General features: G+C 41.2%; 1 protein-coding gene across 1 annotated transcript; it reads right to left on the reverse strand.

Annotated features, from left to right (window-relative positions):
- Nucleotides 1-653: 653 nt before the first annotated feature.
- SLC20A1 (solute carrier family 20 member 1) lies at nt 654-17,253 on the reverse strand. The gene is made up of 11 exons (XM_041755865.1): nt 17,043-17,253; nt 15,985-16,614; nt 15,697-15,837; nt 15,373-15,458; nt 9,811-9,907; nt 6,524-6,643; nt 4,737-5,006; nt 4,056-4,614; nt 3,115-3,300; nt 2,431-2,515; nt 654-1,607 (listed from the first exon to the last, which is right to left on the reverse strand). The coding sequence occupies exons 2-11, from the start codon at nt 16,331-16,333 to the stop codon at nt 1,446-1,448; spliced, it is 2,055 nt and encodes a 684-aa protein (XP_041611799.1). The 5' UTR covers nt 16,334-16,614; nt 17,043-17,253; the 3' UTR covers nt 654-1,445.
- Nucleotides 17,254-17,582: the final 329 nt, after the last annotated feature.

Raw genomic sequence — 17,582 nt, forward strand, 5'->3', positions numbered from 1 at the left:
TTCAAGTTCCTTTCCTAGTTTGCAAAGCAATGCATTTTTCATAAACTGTTCTGATAAAGGAATGAGACTCAAGAACCCGGGACACCTGGGTGGTTCAGTGGTTGAACGTCTGCCTTCAGCTCAGGGTCATGATTCCAAGGTCCTGGGACGGAATTCCACATTGGGCTCCTCGCAGGGAGCCTGCTTCTCCCTCTGCCTATGTTTCTGCCTCTCTGTCTCTCTCACGAATAAATAAATAAAATCTTAAAAAAAAAAATACTCAACCCAACACAGGATTTTTAAATAAGTTGAGCTCTACACACATACACACCCCCGTCTTAGCATCCTTCATAACAGCAAAGCTAGGAACACTCTAAAGGATCTGGTAAAACAGACCATTCAAACAGGGAAACTTTGTGGCTATCAAACAATGAGTAGATTTACACATGCTAACATGAAAGTATCTAGACTGTGCTATTACAAGGAAAAATGCCAAAAGGCTATAACAGTCATATATATTCTGTGATCACAAACTTAACAAGGAGGAGTGGGGGGAAACTTAAGTGGGTCGGTAGTTCCCATTTAAGATATTCACATTCTCCTAAAAATGGCCTAGGGCTAATTCATTGGGAGTCCAGATGCTTCAAATAAGAACAAAAACCATGAGGACAAAATTTTCTAGAAATTGTAGGCTTTTTTATTCAGTTAAGAGGTAGACAGATGAACATGGAAGGCTGTCCCATTTAACTTGTCCAAAGTTCATATTCCACTCCATTCATCCATCCCACACTGCCAGAACTCTTAAATAACCCAGACTGCCAGAAGGCTTTTTCTTCCTACTTCTTTTTAGCAATAATAGTCAATGAACTGCTTGCAAAGAAGTTACTACTAACTTAAATTTTCAGTGTCCAAAGAACCTCGTCCCTATAAGAAGTTCCCACATATGCCAATGGAACCTGCCACTACCGACAGGAGGGCAGAGAACAAATGGCTCTATTTCTCTAAGAGACTACAAGGGAAGCTTCAGTTATGTTTCTGTTGTTAAGTCCCTGTGCATGTTAGGGCAGAAGCTGGTGAAACCACCAAAACAGAGCACATTGTCAAATGACTCTGAATGGTTTAAAAAAAAAAAAAAAAAAAAGTTTTCTTCAGAGACAACATTAAAACATAATGGAATTGAAGCCTGATACAAAAAGTAGAGAATTATGTACAGGAATTCACAGCCCAGAAGGAAAAGGGACCTCAATAAGAACCAGTGGAAACCTGGCTATTTTACATAGCTAAGTTTGAGACAAGTCATATTTAGCACAAAAGCAATTATAGCACAAGTAACACTTCCCTCCCACAGCTCCCAAACTTTAAAAAGACTCTTGTCGGTCTTCTGTAACACTGTGATCCTTCTTCAAAGGAGCAGGAATGTGTAAGGTGGCCCCAAACATTGACATGAATTTTAATCTCAAATAGCTTTAGGCTCTGAGGATGACATATTTGAAGAGTGCCATAATAGCAGCACTTATAATCCCAGAAATGGGGACCGTGACAAACCAGGCCATAAAAATGTTGCGGAAGAGTCGCCAGTCAACAGCCTTTTTGGATCGGAGCCAGCCAACAGATACAACAGACCCCACCTAGCAGAGAAAGGGGTATCAAGGAAACTGGTTAGTAAAGGCCAATGATATTTTGGTAACAGACATATGACCCTACATAGGTAAGGAGCCCCAGACTGCTGGATGAGACAGATTCCATGAAAGATGGTCTGTAACAGGTTAAGAAACAGATTACTCATGGGAAGATGGAGGCAATATAAAAATCCAATCATTAAATCTGTGTTAATTGGGGTAAAAGATGAAAATACTTCCTTTCTCTTTCCTGAGCTACTGGAATGTAATCAACTGCTTTAAGAATGACTGTTTTTAATAAATTAATTTTCAAGTTTTCCAAACATCATTCTAGAGGGGGGCAGATATTAGACCTCATATAGCCAATCACCTGGAGATACCCTAGAAGAAAAAGGATGACTCACAGGCTCCATGACGAACCAACTTAAATTGCCTCAAGGAAGCCAGTTTCTTCCTTTTTCTATAGTTATTATATGGCCATCAAGCAACTTCAGAATTCAACAAGATTCTTAGTACTTCAGTTCTGAGAGGCTATGAATATATGCCTTCCATAAATCATGCTGCCCTTCAGTAGCCCAGTAAGCCTTACAGATGGGCTAAACGGACTTTTGCCATCATTTGGGGATAACATACATTATTGGCTTAAGTAAGAGTACTGACCCAAGGAATTGTAAATTATAAGCCTTTACGTTATTGTGGTCATTTGTCCTAAATTTGTAAACTCTTCAAAGACTTCAATTGCATAAAACTTTCTAAACCACAGTATCACGCTTAAAAACAAAAGTATTACTAGAACCATCCAATAGACACAGTACATATACATTACACTTACTTTACAATGTGTTGTACTGATGGGAAGACCAATATTTGATGCAATCACCACAGTGAGAGCAGATGCCAATTCAATACTGAAGCCACTGAAGACATAAAAAGATTACTTGTCAAGAATGGAAGTTGTTTTTTTTTTTATAAGCTAACCCTACCTCAAAGTTAAGACAATCTTACTGTGCTCTACTCAGACAAAACCTTCACTAACATCTTTAATTTGCTATATAGCTCCTGAAATCTACTTTAAATCAGGCTCTCTTCCCTCTTCTTTAATGTTTTGAGGTTTCAAGTTTTATTGGACCCATTATTAAAGTCTGCATGTTTATTATAAAGAATTTAATAAACAGTCTTAGCTCCTAAGACAAATAAACAAGTATACAGAGCTATTCACTACATACATACACACACACATACACACACACACACACACACACACACACACACACACACACACCCCTTTCTCAGAAAAGTTACATTTTTAAGAGACCACCAGAGATGAATATTTGACCAAAATCATGCATAAGGGCCAGACAATACATAAAAATCTAAAAAGTTCACAACAAGAGTAACTATCAGGAACCTACACAAGCTTGGATTACATTAGCTGAACATTTGTGTGTTAATACTACATAGTATTACACACCCTAAGAAAATGAGCATTAGCTTAAGATCTGCTTTACCAACTTACCTAGAAGGTGTGATTGGTGTCAGATCTTTCCCCATGGTCTGGATAACTCTCCTTCCCCAAACCCACAGACCAATACAAATACCAACTCCACCATAGAGCAGAAGCCATATTGGTGTTGCTACTTTTGAAGAAACATCTCCTGTGTCATAAACCAGATACAAAGCAACCAGAGGACCAATGGCATTGCTGAAAGAAGAAAGAGGACAAAGATGATTTTTCAGGCAGAACTAGAACTTGGCAAGGTCCAGTTTGCTAAATGACCTACTAGATTATTTAAAGCAAAGTGGTCAAGCTCATTTAGGAAATGGTCCTTTCAAGAGAAATAAATGGAACCCCAACATGCATAGCAGAAGAAAATGAAAGCTGCTCGCAGAGAAAAATCCCATGCATTTGGTGGCCTATTTTCCAACAGGTAGCCTAGAACTCAGGTTCCAATGACCAATTTACAAACCACAGAACTGAGACTAACAGCCTCCAACTTCATTACCTAGGTCAGTGATTTTTAAGTTTTTCATCTCAGTCCACAGAATTTACTATCACAGAACTGGATCCTATCTCAATAAACAAGAAGATCTCTCCATGAAAAGTATCTGTGTTTATCATCTACAGTAACATTCTTTGTAATCTCTAAAGGAAAAGTATTTTAAAGACTATTTTTAAGTAATCTCTACACTCAACATGGGGCTCGAACTTACAACCCTGTGATCAAGAGTCGTGTGTTCTACCAACTGTGCCAGACACAGTTGGTAAAAAAAAAAAAAAAAAAAAAAAAAAATTTACTGCATATTTTATTAAGTCAGTAACTGCTATTACCGCATCCTCTTTAGACTATTTATGTCCCATGGGGTGGTCTGAGTACCAAAGCCACAGCATAGCCGTATAAAAGGGATAAGGTGACATAAAAATAGAAAGTGTGATGCTGAGATTCCAAGTCAACTGACCTGACATCATTTCCACCATGGGCGAATGACCCAAAGCAAGCTGTAAGGATCTGCAAGAACTGGAAGAGGAGAGACACCTCTGGTTTATCCTGGTCATACCATTCTTCTAGAGAGCTGCTACTCCCTTTTCGGTCACCCAGACCCATGTCTGTCTTGACACTCATGTCCATCTCGGATGCCGAGTGAATATCAGACACAGCATTGCAGTAACTGGTGTAACTGTCCATTCGAATTCGCTTCTTGCTATCTGCGTTAGGCCATGTCAGCTTCTCCATTTCTTCCCCTTTCTGTTCACCTTCTTTGGCACGGAATGAATCCAGAGGCATGCCACAAATTGCCATGGTATAGGAAGTATAGCTATTGTTGCGCCTCAAGGGTTTGTCGCCAGAGTCTCCCATGCAGTCTCCCACCTTAGCAAGATGTAATTTATGAAGCAGCTCTTTGTATAAGCCAGAATCTTTATGCACGGTGTGATACTGATAGTGGCCACTGGAATTTATCTGGTTACTGACGGCTTGATTGAACTGAACAAGGTTCCCATTAGGCAACTGCACTGCCCCTGGCCAAGACCAAAACAGTAACACTAAATACAAAAAGCATCAGGTCCAAACAGTGAGCCTCCTCACCAGTACAAGTAACAAAGTAAAATTCTATTTTCCCCACTGAAGAAACTCCACTCACCGTTCATGGCACTGTCTATGCTGGTTTCCTCTTTCAGATCCACGCTGGGAAGCCTCTCTCGCTCTGGAGCTTCCTCTAAGTCTCCAAGTTTGAACGAAACTGTTCTCTCCTCTACCACAGCCCGAAGGGGCACAGTGGCAGACCCTACCTCAGAAATGGGATTCCTGGTCTCAATATCACTGAGAGACAACTTTGTTTCTTCATGGTCTTCTTTCAAGCTATTCTTTTTTTCCATTAAGGGGCTTTCAGAAGGACTAGACTTTATTTCTCCTAGGAAAAAAAGGGGTTTTTGATTTGGTTTTGACCAAACTCACTTGTTTCGTATCTCACTTCTCCCCCCAAAAAATCCATCTCAAAATAATATATTTCAGTGAAAATTCAGGATAAATTTCCCTATCTACTTCAGTTGCCGTATCATGTATCTCTCCTTTGGGAAGAAATCAGCAATGCTTCAGAAGTCAGAAACTTCTTCAGTAAAGGGCCAGACAGTAAAATATTTTAGGCTTTATGGGCTTTGCTGTGTATTCTCCTTTACGAAACAAAGGTTTTGGTATTACAAGGGTAAAAACCATTCCTAGTTCCCTGCTGACCCATTCTAAGGTGAAAGGTACCTCAAAAGCATGACGCTGAGAGATTGAAAATTTACACTGCATCCAATTCATGTTCTTTTTAAAAGAGGAATGCCCTCAAACACAGCTCAATGCTGGTAAAGATTGCCACCTTGAATTTCCAGCTCTGTAAAACACAGGTGTGCCTTAAGGTTCTGCCTTACGGTTCTAAATGCCATGACTAGGCAGGAGCGTTTTCTGCCCAGTCTACCAAGGCCCGTATGTTTACATGTTCATTCAGGCATCACAACCAAGCTACAGACCAGGACATAAAACATTAGCATGATTGGTCTCATCTTCTCCCAAACCAGGGGAAAAATGAGGTCAGGAAGTCATGTAAGCCTCACTCCCACCATGTGCTCGGCCCAAGCAGGCTAGCACAGACTAGAGCCTCTCTGAGCCACCTCAGTGCAGCTGTGTGACGCAGCACTCTTCCTAGTGCCCCTGCAGTCCACGCATCCCTCCACTTCCCAAAGAGGAACCTGAAATCACTAACCAAGCATTTGCAAATGAAAAGGGCAGAAAAAGATTACTCTAACAGATCTTAGCCAATAAGGAACTAAATACAAGATATAAAGAAGACGGACACTGACAAAATTTATTCCACCATTTAATTACACTCTACTATCGCACGCAGTAATGGTCTAAATGATTCCTTCACATTAACACAGAAAATGTCTGCCTCTACAATCTCTGCCACAATTTTGAGAATTAGCCAAATCTAAAGTCAGATATTAATATGTGACTCAGCTTTGCATGTCTAAATCTGAAGTTACACACGGAAGAGGTTAGGACAAAGTTTCCTCCTTTAAAATATTTTGTAAAAAATATATATATATTTTGTACCTACACCCCTATTAACACATTAAAATATCCTCACACTTCCCAATTAATGTTAAGCTACATCTCTCTTTGCTACCAGCAACTGATGTCAAGGTACACTAAAAAGTAGGTTAAATAAACAGTTTGTCCCCAGCACTGTCAAATATTTCTTTATGACTAGATCTCAGGTCATTACAAGTCAACAAAAATAGTTTGGACAATAAGCCATATCCTGAAATCTCATTTAAAATTTTGACTTTGCCAATCTATCCAAATAGTGGATTTTTATTAAGTGATCACAAAAGAAGAAATAAGCACATTGCTAGTTAAAATGATCTGTCACAATTTGGTACTTACGTTCAATTTTTCTCTTCATCCTGGGACATACAAAGAACCAGACGATAAGGGCACAGAAAACTGCACAACCCACCGAGATGAGGATGGTGCCCCACAGAGGAAGTTTGTCAAAGCCCAGCACTAGGAGATAAAATGGTGCATCTTGAAAACCCCAGGGCAACAGCCCCCTGCAACAATGTGTAAACCCTCCTCTGGGGACTCTGGGGTTCCCCAAGCCAGCCCATCACCCTTTCTAACTGCTGCCAGCCTTAGGTCCACAGGGTTTATAGTGCTAACGACTACACAAATTCAGGAGGGGAGAAAAATCCCATGGGCATCTAAAACCCACACCTCCACCTCTGGTCCACTCTCCACACCTGTTAGATTCAAGTATCCCAACCTCCTTCGAAAACTAGCTGTTTTCCTTTCTTTGCTTAGTAGATAATAAGGATCACTATACTGAGGATCTGCAACTAGCTATGGAAAAAAAAATGGAAGTGTTCCACTCCCTAAACTCCAGATGGTAGCTGCCACACATTATGTTTGCACATACAGATTTTGATGTTAAAAAAGAAAGGGTCCCCAAGAGTCACATTTGTCATACTGACAGAATTCTCTGTGGAAGTTATCACATCCATTGTATTACCCTCCAGTAAAATCCTTTAACGAGATTATCTCTTAGGAGACGTTATCAAACTAAGATACAGAAAACCAGAATATTATCTATCAAAAGATAAGAATAGTTCAAAGGGCTATCTTTCACAAAAAGAAAATAGTTTAGTGGTAATTTCATTAACAAGCCCTATCTTAGAGACTTGCCTACTTTTCACCTGACTTTGGGATCATTAGTATCATTCCTCACCTGCTTATGACTCAAATGCCAACAGACTCCAAGCTACTAGCCTAGACTAATGACAGAAGCAATGCACTATAGAATTCTATTAAGCCTAAAAGATGTTATAATAATCTATAGTTCATCCAAGAATAGCTTGGCTACCTGCAGTTCTTTTGCTTTTTCTTCTGATTAGGAATTAAATTACTTATAAAATGGAAAATCTATTTGTCCCAATGATTGATATTTAAAAATCAGATATAAATTATAGTCTCTTCAAAACTAAAGGTTCTATAGTGACTATAAATCTTTCCATTTTCATTCCTATCAATTCTAACCATGTGATTAGTCACACTAACTAAAATATACATGAAATTTAATCAATCTCTATCACAATTTAAATTTGCCTATATTCAAAGTCCAAAAGGGTTTCGAAATAAGAGGGGAAATTTTTCTTGTAAATGATCCACAAAGAACAGAAAATGTTCCAAGTTCATTCTTTAAAAACAATTGAGGGATCCCTGGGTGGCGCAGCGGTTTGGCGCCTGCCTTTGGCCCAGGGCGCGATCCTGGAGACCCGGGATCGAATCCCACATCGGGCTCCCGGTGCATGGAGCCTGCTTCTCCCTCTGCCTGTGTCTCTGCCTCTCTCTCTCTCACTGTGTGCCTATCATAAATAAATTAAAAAAAAAAAGAAAAAAAAAGAAAAGTTTAAAAAAAAAAAAAAACAATTAAAAACAATTGAAAGTTTACGTTTCTGATTTCACTGACCTATGAGCTTTGCTCTACCATTTAAAACATCAGTGCTCAGAGCCTCCTCACAAGACTTTTTTAGTTTAGGACAAGCAGTCAATTTAAAACAAAAGAAATGTAGCATCCAAGTTTTTCTTTGCCTGTACCATTTGGTTAAGGAATCTTATATCTCCTAAGTAGGACCAATATTCTCATAAAGTTGTCCATTTTCTTTCCTAATTATTCTAAAATTAAAGACAAGGTTAAAAATACTTAGCTAATTCCATTTTTGGTGACTTATTACTTCAGTGAAGTTTAAGAAGCAAGTCACAGTCTATTAGTTAGAAAAGTGATCAATTTAGTGGGCCCCAATGAGCATTAAAAAAAGCTAGAGAACTGTCTGAAAATATAAGTATACAGCATAGGGATCCCTGGGTGGCGCAGCGGTTTGGCGCCTGCCTTTGGCCCAGGGCGCGATCCTGGAGACCCGGGATCGAATCCCACATCGGGCTCCCGGTGCATGGAGCCTGCTTCTCCCTCTGCCTGTGTCTCTGCCTCTCTCTCTCACTGTGTGCCTATCATAAATAAATAAAAAAAATTAAAAAAAAAAAAAAAGTATACAGCATATAGTGAGGGGTAAGTAGCTTCAAAATACTATTCTGTTGGGATGCCTGGGTGACTCAGCAGTTGAGTGTCTGCCTTCAGCCCAGGATGTGATCCTTGAGTCTCAGGATCGAGTCCCACATCGGGCTCCCTGCATGGAGCCTGCTTCTTCCTCTGCCTAGGTCTCTGCCTCTCTCTGTGTCTCTCATGAATAAATAAATAAATCCTTAAAAAAAAAAATACTATTTTGTTTTTCCCTCCTCCCGGTCTCTACACGTGTGTCTTGGGTAGATGTACAATGTATGTACAATGTATGTACAATGTATACATATGTATACAATGTATACATACAATGTATGTACAATGTACAATGTATTTTTTCCAGTGGGTCACAATCAAAAGATCAAAAGTCACTGACTTGACCATCAAGTCAAATGACCCTAGAGAGCAAAACTGAACTGATCAAAGCATGTACTGTCCTGATCTGTTACAAGTGACTGATCTTTTTCAGTTGCTAAATTAAACATGTATAATTTAATCCATACTTTGCCTTAGTCCCAAAATAAAAGTTATCATTTCAATCTTTATATCCTCACAAATTATTTCCTCATAGCTGCAAAAATTCTTCTTCCAAGTGCACTTAGACCAGTTGTTAAACATCCCAACTCTTCTCATTCAAGCAGATTCAGGAAGTAAATTTAATGCTTAGAAACCAAAGTAGCTCCATTTGGGAGAGAAAAATGAGAATATCCAGCAAACCAGTCCTAAATGACCGATTATTGAAGACCAGATATAACTAATGACTCTTCAGTAGTCAGTAGTCGAGGTCAGTATAATTCCAGTATTTTTTTAGCACAATAGACAAGAAAAAGGGAGGGAGAAGATCATATTATCGGTGGATCCTGTGAAGACTAAAGAGTAAAGGTCTGTAGTGATTTAGAATCTGAGCAGGTCTCTTTGGTTGAAAAACTATCTAGGTTAACTCAGCATACACTAGCCTGCAGCCTTCTGAAATGGGCACAGGCCAGCCACCTTCTAGGAGATTTCAGCCCTGTAAAGCAAAAAGGGGTAAATTGGGCATTTAATGCAAGTTTTATAAACAACTTTAAATTCACATTTAAATATTTTGATATGTACTTACGAGGTGCTCCAGTATACATGATGGAAAAAAGGTTTATTCCAACTGTGCAAGCATAGAAAACCGGCAAAGCTCGCAAACCATTAGGAACTGGATCTGCCTGTAAAAGATCACGAAGATCAATACCTTAAAAGGTGTTAGTTATTTCCACAGAACCTTGTAAAAGGGTAGATTCAAGAATTATAGTGCCAGTTAATGGCCTCCATAATAGTAGGAAAAGCCCAATTGGCCTTGTTCCTGGAAGTCTCCCTACCAAGGCTGATCTCATCTTTTACATCTACCTAAATTTAAGTTTCTACTTGTTTTTTTTTTAATTATTGGGGGGGGGTGCTATTTCTAACAAGGCTACCTATACCAATGACTGGGAATATCTCAAATAATCAGTTTCATGACCCACTGTTTTTTTTTTGTTTTTTAAAGATTTTATTTATTTATTCATGAGAGACACAGAGGGAGAGAAGCACAGACACAGGCAGAGGGAGAAGCAGGCTCCATGCAGGGAGCCCAACATGGGACTTGATCCCAGGACTCCCTGGGCCCAAAGGCAGGCGTTAAACTGCTAAGCCACCCAGGGATTCCCATGACCCACTGTTCTAAGGTACCTGATGTCCAGATGTAAATCTGAACATACATCTGAGATGTACTATACGTTTATAAAAGATGTCAAGAAAAAAAAAAAAAAGATGTCAAGAAATATGAGGGGAGGTGGGTGGGGGGAATCAGTAACGACAGGCACTGTGGAGGGCACATGATTAGATGAGCACTGAATGTCATACTATATGGTGGCAAAATTGAATTTAAATAAAATTTTTAAAAAGAAAGAAATAGACTGAGATGTTAGGACATTTCTCACCATGTCTGCAAAGATTTCTTAAAACCAAAACATGCAGAATTTACCTGCAATCATCTTTTCTAGACATCAATAAACATGCCATTATTAATGTTTATCAAAGTGCGAAGATAAAAATCAACTGTACACTAAGTCTCCTCTTCATTAAACAGACTGTTGCAGAACACTATCCTGGGCACTAAAATATGGGAATAAATGAGACAAAATTCCTGCCCTCAGTGAACTTACATTTACATTCCAGTACAGAATAAAGTAGCAATAAATATTATGAAGAAAATAAGGATAAGGGAAGTGATGGAAAGAGAGGCACACTGGGACTATGAGGGGTACAAAGACATAGGTGGTTAAGTCAACAAACTCTGTACATACCTAAGGGTGGAAAAAAAAAATAAAGCAAGCCACTTGGGGGGCGGGGGGGAGAGAATGTTCCAGACAGAGATATCAGCAAGTACAAAAGCCCTGAGGCAAAAACTCAAAATGTTTAAGGAATTGCAAGGCCAGTGTGACTAGAAGTAAGAAGAGTTCCACTTACGACAAATGTGTAATAATTCTACAGGAAAACACTAAAATCAAACACTTCAAGAGAACACAGATTTGAATATACAGAAAGACTTTTTCAAAGAAAACTTTGAAGATGTTATCCAAAGGTTTAATGTTGTCTTGATCACAATCCAAAAGAAAATCTTGAGAAAAAGACCCAAAGTGATTCTAAATCTTCTGACTAGGGACGGATGGCTGGCTCAGTCGGTGGAGCATGTGACTCTTGATCTCAGAGTTGTGAATTCAAGCCCCACAATGGGCACAGAGAGTATTTAAAAATAAAATCTAAAAAAATAAAAATAAAAATAAAATCTTTTGGGCAGCCCTGGTGGCTCAGCGGTTTAGCACTGCCTTCGGCCCAGGGTGGGATCCTGGAGACCGGGGATCAAGTCCCATGTCAGGCTCCCTGCATGAAGCCTGCTTCTCCCTCTGCCTGTGTCTCTGCCTCTCTCTCTCTCTCTCTCTCTCTCTCTCTCTCTCTCTGTCTCTCTCAGGAGTAAATAAGTAAAACCTTTAAAAAAAAAAATCTTTAAAAAAAAATAATAAATAAAGCTTCTGATTAGGATAATCAGACGTTAGGACGAGGGAGGTAGAGGCCAGAGATGCACACAACAGAAGATGCTGTTCCAAATCAGTAGAAATGAGCCCTCACAGAAAACCACTTTGAATTTTAGCTTCCATACTTTAGCAATGAAAACCAGAAAACCACTTTGAATTTTAGGTAGCCATACTTTAAATATACATATATAATATATAAATAAATATACAAACAAATAAATGCTACAAATAGGAAAATAAAATAAAAATAGCTATGGCCTAGCAACTATTCTATACCTAGAAACTGTTAAGCATCCTGGAATAACTCAACAGTGTGGGTCACACTCCAAGGACAGTCAATAAAGTTATAAATTTGATGCGTACATGCATTTTTCTTCTAAGAACTATCCATGGTTTTAAAAGCCCCCCAAAGCCAAAACCTGTTAGGGTTCTATAAACATTATATAGGAACCTCTCAACTGATTTTTTTTTTTTAAGATTTTATTTATTTATTCATGAGACACACACAGAGAGAGGAAGAGACATAGGCAGAGGGAGAAGCAGGCTCCTTGCAGGGAGCTTGATGTAGGACTCGATGCCCAGTCTCCGGGATCACCGGAGCCGAAGGCAGACGCTCAACCACTGAGCCACCCAGGCATCCCTTAACAGATTTTCAAATACTTTTTGGTTAATATGGTACTGAATCAAATTAATAAGAGTCGGCAGTAGCTTATGTTTTATTTTTCTATATAGCCCAATTATATATTCCCTGAAGGTAGCCAATAATTAATTAGTTGGGGGGAAGGTAGGGAATGAATGATGCTACTATGGTTTATTATGAAACACAGGCTCATAATTGAAAAAAAGGCTAAGTTCAGTGATGCCTGGGTGGCTTGAGCATCTGCGTTGGGCTCATCAGGGCGTGATCCCAGGATCCCTGATTGAGTCCCACATTGATCTCCCCACAGGGAGCCTGCTTCTCCCTCCTATGTCTTTGCCTCTATGTGTCGCTCATGAATAAATAAAATCTTTTTTTTAAAAAAAAGGCTAAGATCATAAATTGGCTGGGAGGGGAGGGGATAAAACAAACTGTGTCCTCCCTTTTGCTTCCTCCGACTCGTCTTGGTCCCACACAAGAGATAACCACAGTTAACAACTTTATAGAGTATTTTTTATTACTGTATGACCCATCTAACATGCACCTGAAATAATGTAAATATCTCATCATCCAGTTATGTGCGATGTGAAAAGAAGATCTTCATAACTCCCTGTCTTCAACCAGACTAGCCCACTGTTTACATACTGGATGTTTCCACAAGCCTTTGTCTAAAGAAAAAGGCTCCTCTGAGTTTGAAAAGATGTCCTAGATTTAATGGGATTCTTAACAAAAGGGAGAATGCTGAAGAACCCAGTTTTCTCTGACTAGCATTTAAATACTCCACAGGAAAACTTTCCCTTTTCCCCTATTTCTTGTTTACTGCCCCCCCCAGTCCTTAAGGAGAAGTACCTCACCTCCTTTCTGGTTTTTCCTACTACTAGACTACCCAATACCCTTGAACAGACATTGAAAAAACAGAAAATTTTGAAAAATCAATTTTAATATTAATTCCCCAAATAAAATCTTAAGTTGGGGGATCCCTGGGTGGTGCAGCGGTTTGGCGCCTGCCTTTGGCCCAGGGCGCGATCCTGGAGACCCGGGATCGAATCCAACATCAGGCTCCCGGTGCATGGAGCCTGCTTCTCCCTCCGCCTGTGTCTCTGCCTCTCTCTCTCTCTCTGTGACTATCATAAATAAATAAAAAATTTAAAAAAAAAAATAAAATAAAATAAAATCTTAAGTTGGAAAGCATCTAAATGGTCAAATATTCAGACTTTAGCTTACTAGCATAAGGATTTTTTTTCTTGGGATTTATAATCTAACAGTAATCAGAACTATTCACATTCATCACCTAAAAACTCACTGATAGATTGGACAAAAGGGTATGTATGGGCCATGACAAGGAAAGGGGGGTTTGGAGATAAAGAAGTCCCTCAAAATCAATATCGTTTTAAACACTTTTCCAATCATTCTTGATCATGTCCATTCTCATTCCCACATGAATAACACATAGTTAAGAAGTTAACATATTTAACTTAAGCTCTCAATTGTGGGTAAAAAAACACCTGCCATGCATTTCTCAAATGAGAAATCCTGGGCACTAAAAATCCCTCTTCACATCTCTGAGCACCATCATTATCCCTCCAAAAAAGAAGACAAGTTTGTTTTGTCTTGTAATACACAAAGCCTCCCCAGAATCAGAACAATCTGCTTCCCAATAATCAACAAAGACGCAGTGTAAAACTTTTATAAAGCAGGAATCCCTAATAGGGGATCCTATTAATTCTCCTGGTTCTCTAGTATGGAGCAGGCTATATGGCTATAATAAGAACATTGCAAAATCTGACCTATGACTACTGGTAAGCCTCAAATCTAAAAATCATGTTATATGGTACGGCAGTTGTGGGGATTGAGAGGGTAGGTGCTCATCACACTTGTTTCAGAAGTAGAACAATACCAAACTTCTAATCCATTAGTAGTAACAATGAACTATTTACTCTCAAATTACAACCAACTACACGTTTCAAATTTTCCAAGTATTCAACTGCTATACCTGCCAGACTCAGGCCATAGGAAGAGTGATTAATGAATCAACTTACCAGTCATTATTTCTAGAGGTACAAACCCTTCCCTACAGCAGCTTACAACTAGTCCAAACAAGTGGGTCTGAATATATTCTTACCCCTTGGGATTAAGCTACCTATCTCCCTTCACTCAGATTTCTACAGTTTAGGAGCATTTTTAAGAACTTACAATGGACCGTTAAGAGCTATTCACCTCAGAAAAAGGACAACTTTGTTTCCTGAGAAAAATGCATTTATTCTTACTCAGTAAGTAACTCAGTCCAGCAACAACATCCCTTGTTGTCTGCATTTTGGAGCCAGCATCAGACTTCTTGATAAAAGAAATGCTATTGGGTCACTCAAAAGGGATTTTCAAATGGGGCAGGAAATTAAATGACTGGAATTTTTTTTTTTTTTTTTTTTTGCCAAGAAAAACAAAACAAACCAAAAACTACCTTTACTGGCTCTTTTTACCTAGTCTAAGAAATTAGTCAAGTCACTGTGAGAGACAGAATTCCCACCTAGAAACTTATAAACTGGTTAGGATAATCAAAACTAACTACCTGGAGGCCAAAACTACTCAACTGAACTATTAGCTAAAAAAAAAAGAAAAGAAAAGACACAAGAGACATTGTGACTCATTGAACCCCAAGCTTATAAGTCAAACTGGTTTGCATATGATGGTTTAGGTAAAGCAATCATCTGCAAACACCTGTACAAAGCCACCCTGAATAAATTTCCTTATTTTTTCATTCCTAGCTTCGCCTATTACTTGGCACACCAGAGTATTCATTCAATTTTCCGTTCCTGAATGCATTCTTGATTATTGAAAACTTGTTTCTTTGAGAGAACTCAGCAACATATAAGACATATACCGAACATAAATTTTTTAACTTTCCAAACCCATACCAATCATATCTGCAAGAATGCCAGCAATCTGAATCCCATCAAAGGTCATAAAAGAGGTGAAAGATTACCTTACGAAGGATGAATGCACGAACAAGGAAGAATAAAATTCCAGACATAATACCAGAAAGCAGTGGAGAGATGAACCAAGACATCACTGGAACAGAACACATTAAAAAAAAAAAAAAAAAAAAAAAAAAAGTCAACTAATGAAAATCAGAAACCAAAAGAAAAAATAACCCACTTTAAATTTTAATATTGTATCTTCAAAACTTCCTATCCCTCCATTTTACACCATATTTCATATAATGCCATGGTAGCACATAACAAGAATAAAAATTTTAAAACCCTCCAATAAAAAATACAATTTAAAAACCATTTAGAATTAAACATACCAATTTTTATCAGTTCAGACCACTTGACACCCTCCTGCCCCTTTGCCACAAGAGAGAAACCAATGGTTGCACCAACAATACAATGGGTTCCAGAAATGGGAAGCTTCAAAAACGAAGCCACTAGTTGCCACACAGCAGAACCTGAAACACAGGCAAGTTTCATTAAATGACAAAATTCCTAGGACTGCAGTACGTTCTGAAGAAAAAAAATCTGAAAAGGAGAGCCCAGAAATGGAACTACCCATTTGCTCACCCACCACTAAGGGGCAATACATAAAAAGAACTTACCAAACATCGCACTGACGGAGCCGGCCATCAACAGCTGTTGGGTCGAGTTGTACATCTCCACGTCGATCAAGCCCTTCCTGATGGTTTCGCTCACTTTGGCCCCCAGGAGGGCGGAGCCCACGGTTTCAAAGATACTAGCTAGGATGCAGGCTTGCTTGAGGGTCACTACACCTGAGCCCACAGCTGTACCAAACGAATTTGCTACATCATTGGCTCCCACGGAGAATGCCAAGACAAATGCAATAATGAAGCCCAGGATCAGCATCCATAGGTAGTCCACCTTCAGGGGACCAGAAGCAGCAGTAGCAGCAATAGTACTGGTAATCAGCGTTGCCACGGTAGATGCCATTCTCTAGACTAGTGGTTTGTTTTCTTTTTTGTTTTTAATTATAAGAGAATTACTGAGCGGCTTTCGAGATGTGTAAACAGAATATGAGGTATCAAAAATGCTATAATAAATAATATATATTATATAAAATTAAATACTGTAAACTACGGCACAGAAACCGAGCTGGGGAGTTACTGCTATACGCTGCGTATGGGCATCTGTTGTCTGGGGTTTCTTTGGCTCTGGAGGGCTAAAAGCGAGGAGAATTCCATGGCGGAGAAGAGAAAGGACGCAAGTTCATCCTGGGGGAGGGGGGGGAAATAACAATAGCAGCGCGCCCTTGGGGGACCGGTGTGGCGCCCCGCGCTGGCCCACGCGGCTGGGGGGGGGGCGGGGGAGACCTCGTCCTCCGCCCGCAGCCCCCGGCCCCGACCCGAGCAGGGCGCGCCAGGCGGCGGGCACGTGGCGCCGGGGACCTCCTCGGCCGGCGCGCGCCCAGCCTGCCGCCCGGCCCGCCCGCGCGCGCCCTTCCCACGAAAACCGGAAAAAGGCCGTTCCCGCGCGCGCCGCCCGGGGACCGCCAAAAAGGCCCGCGGGCGGGCGAGCCGGCGGGGTGGGGGAGGGAGGAGGACAGAATCGAGGCGAGAATCCGGCCGCCTCCCGCGCCACGGCGTGGGCGCCCGGCCCCGCAGCGAGAAGAAAGCCTTTCCAAGGTGGCGCCACCACTCACCAGAGGAAACGGAGGGCCGAGCGGGAGACGACGGGAGCAGGCAGCGGCGGGGGGCTGGAGCCACGGACGCACGCACCTGTGAGCGACGAGGCGACGGCCCGGGCGGAGGCTCCGAGGACGGTCCGGCGGGGCTTGGCGACCCACCCGGGAAGCACCCGCGGGCGCCTCAGCGGCCGAGAAGGAGCAGCACGCAGCGCGCGCCGGCAGCCATCACTCTGGCGGCACGCGCCGCCGGCCGCTACTTATAGCCCGGCGCCGCGACCCGCGTGACCCGCCGCGCCTCGCCCCGCTCCGGAGCCCCGCCCCCGGGGTGGCGCAGCCCCCCCCCGGCCGGCGTGCCCAACCGGGTGAGCCCAGCGGCGGCGCTCATTGGCCGGGCCCGCGCGGGCGGCCACGCCCCCGGCGGGGAGGGTGTCCACGTGGGGCGGGCCAGCCCCCTCTGCAGCCTCGCCCTGGCATCTGTGCCGAGTGTGGCGGCGCCGGGTAGTTCGCTGGTAGGGGACCCCGGCGCTACCGCGGGAGGCCGTCCTGTGGGGTTAT

This window comes from Vulpes lagopus, chromosome 5, assembly GCF_018345385.1.
Source record: "Vulpes lagopus strain Blue_001 chromosome 5, ASM1834538v1, whole genome shotgun sequence".
In the NCBI taxonomy this organism is placed as follows: Eukaryota; Metazoa; Chordata; class Mammalia; order Carnivora; family Canidae; genus Vulpes; species Vulpes lagopus.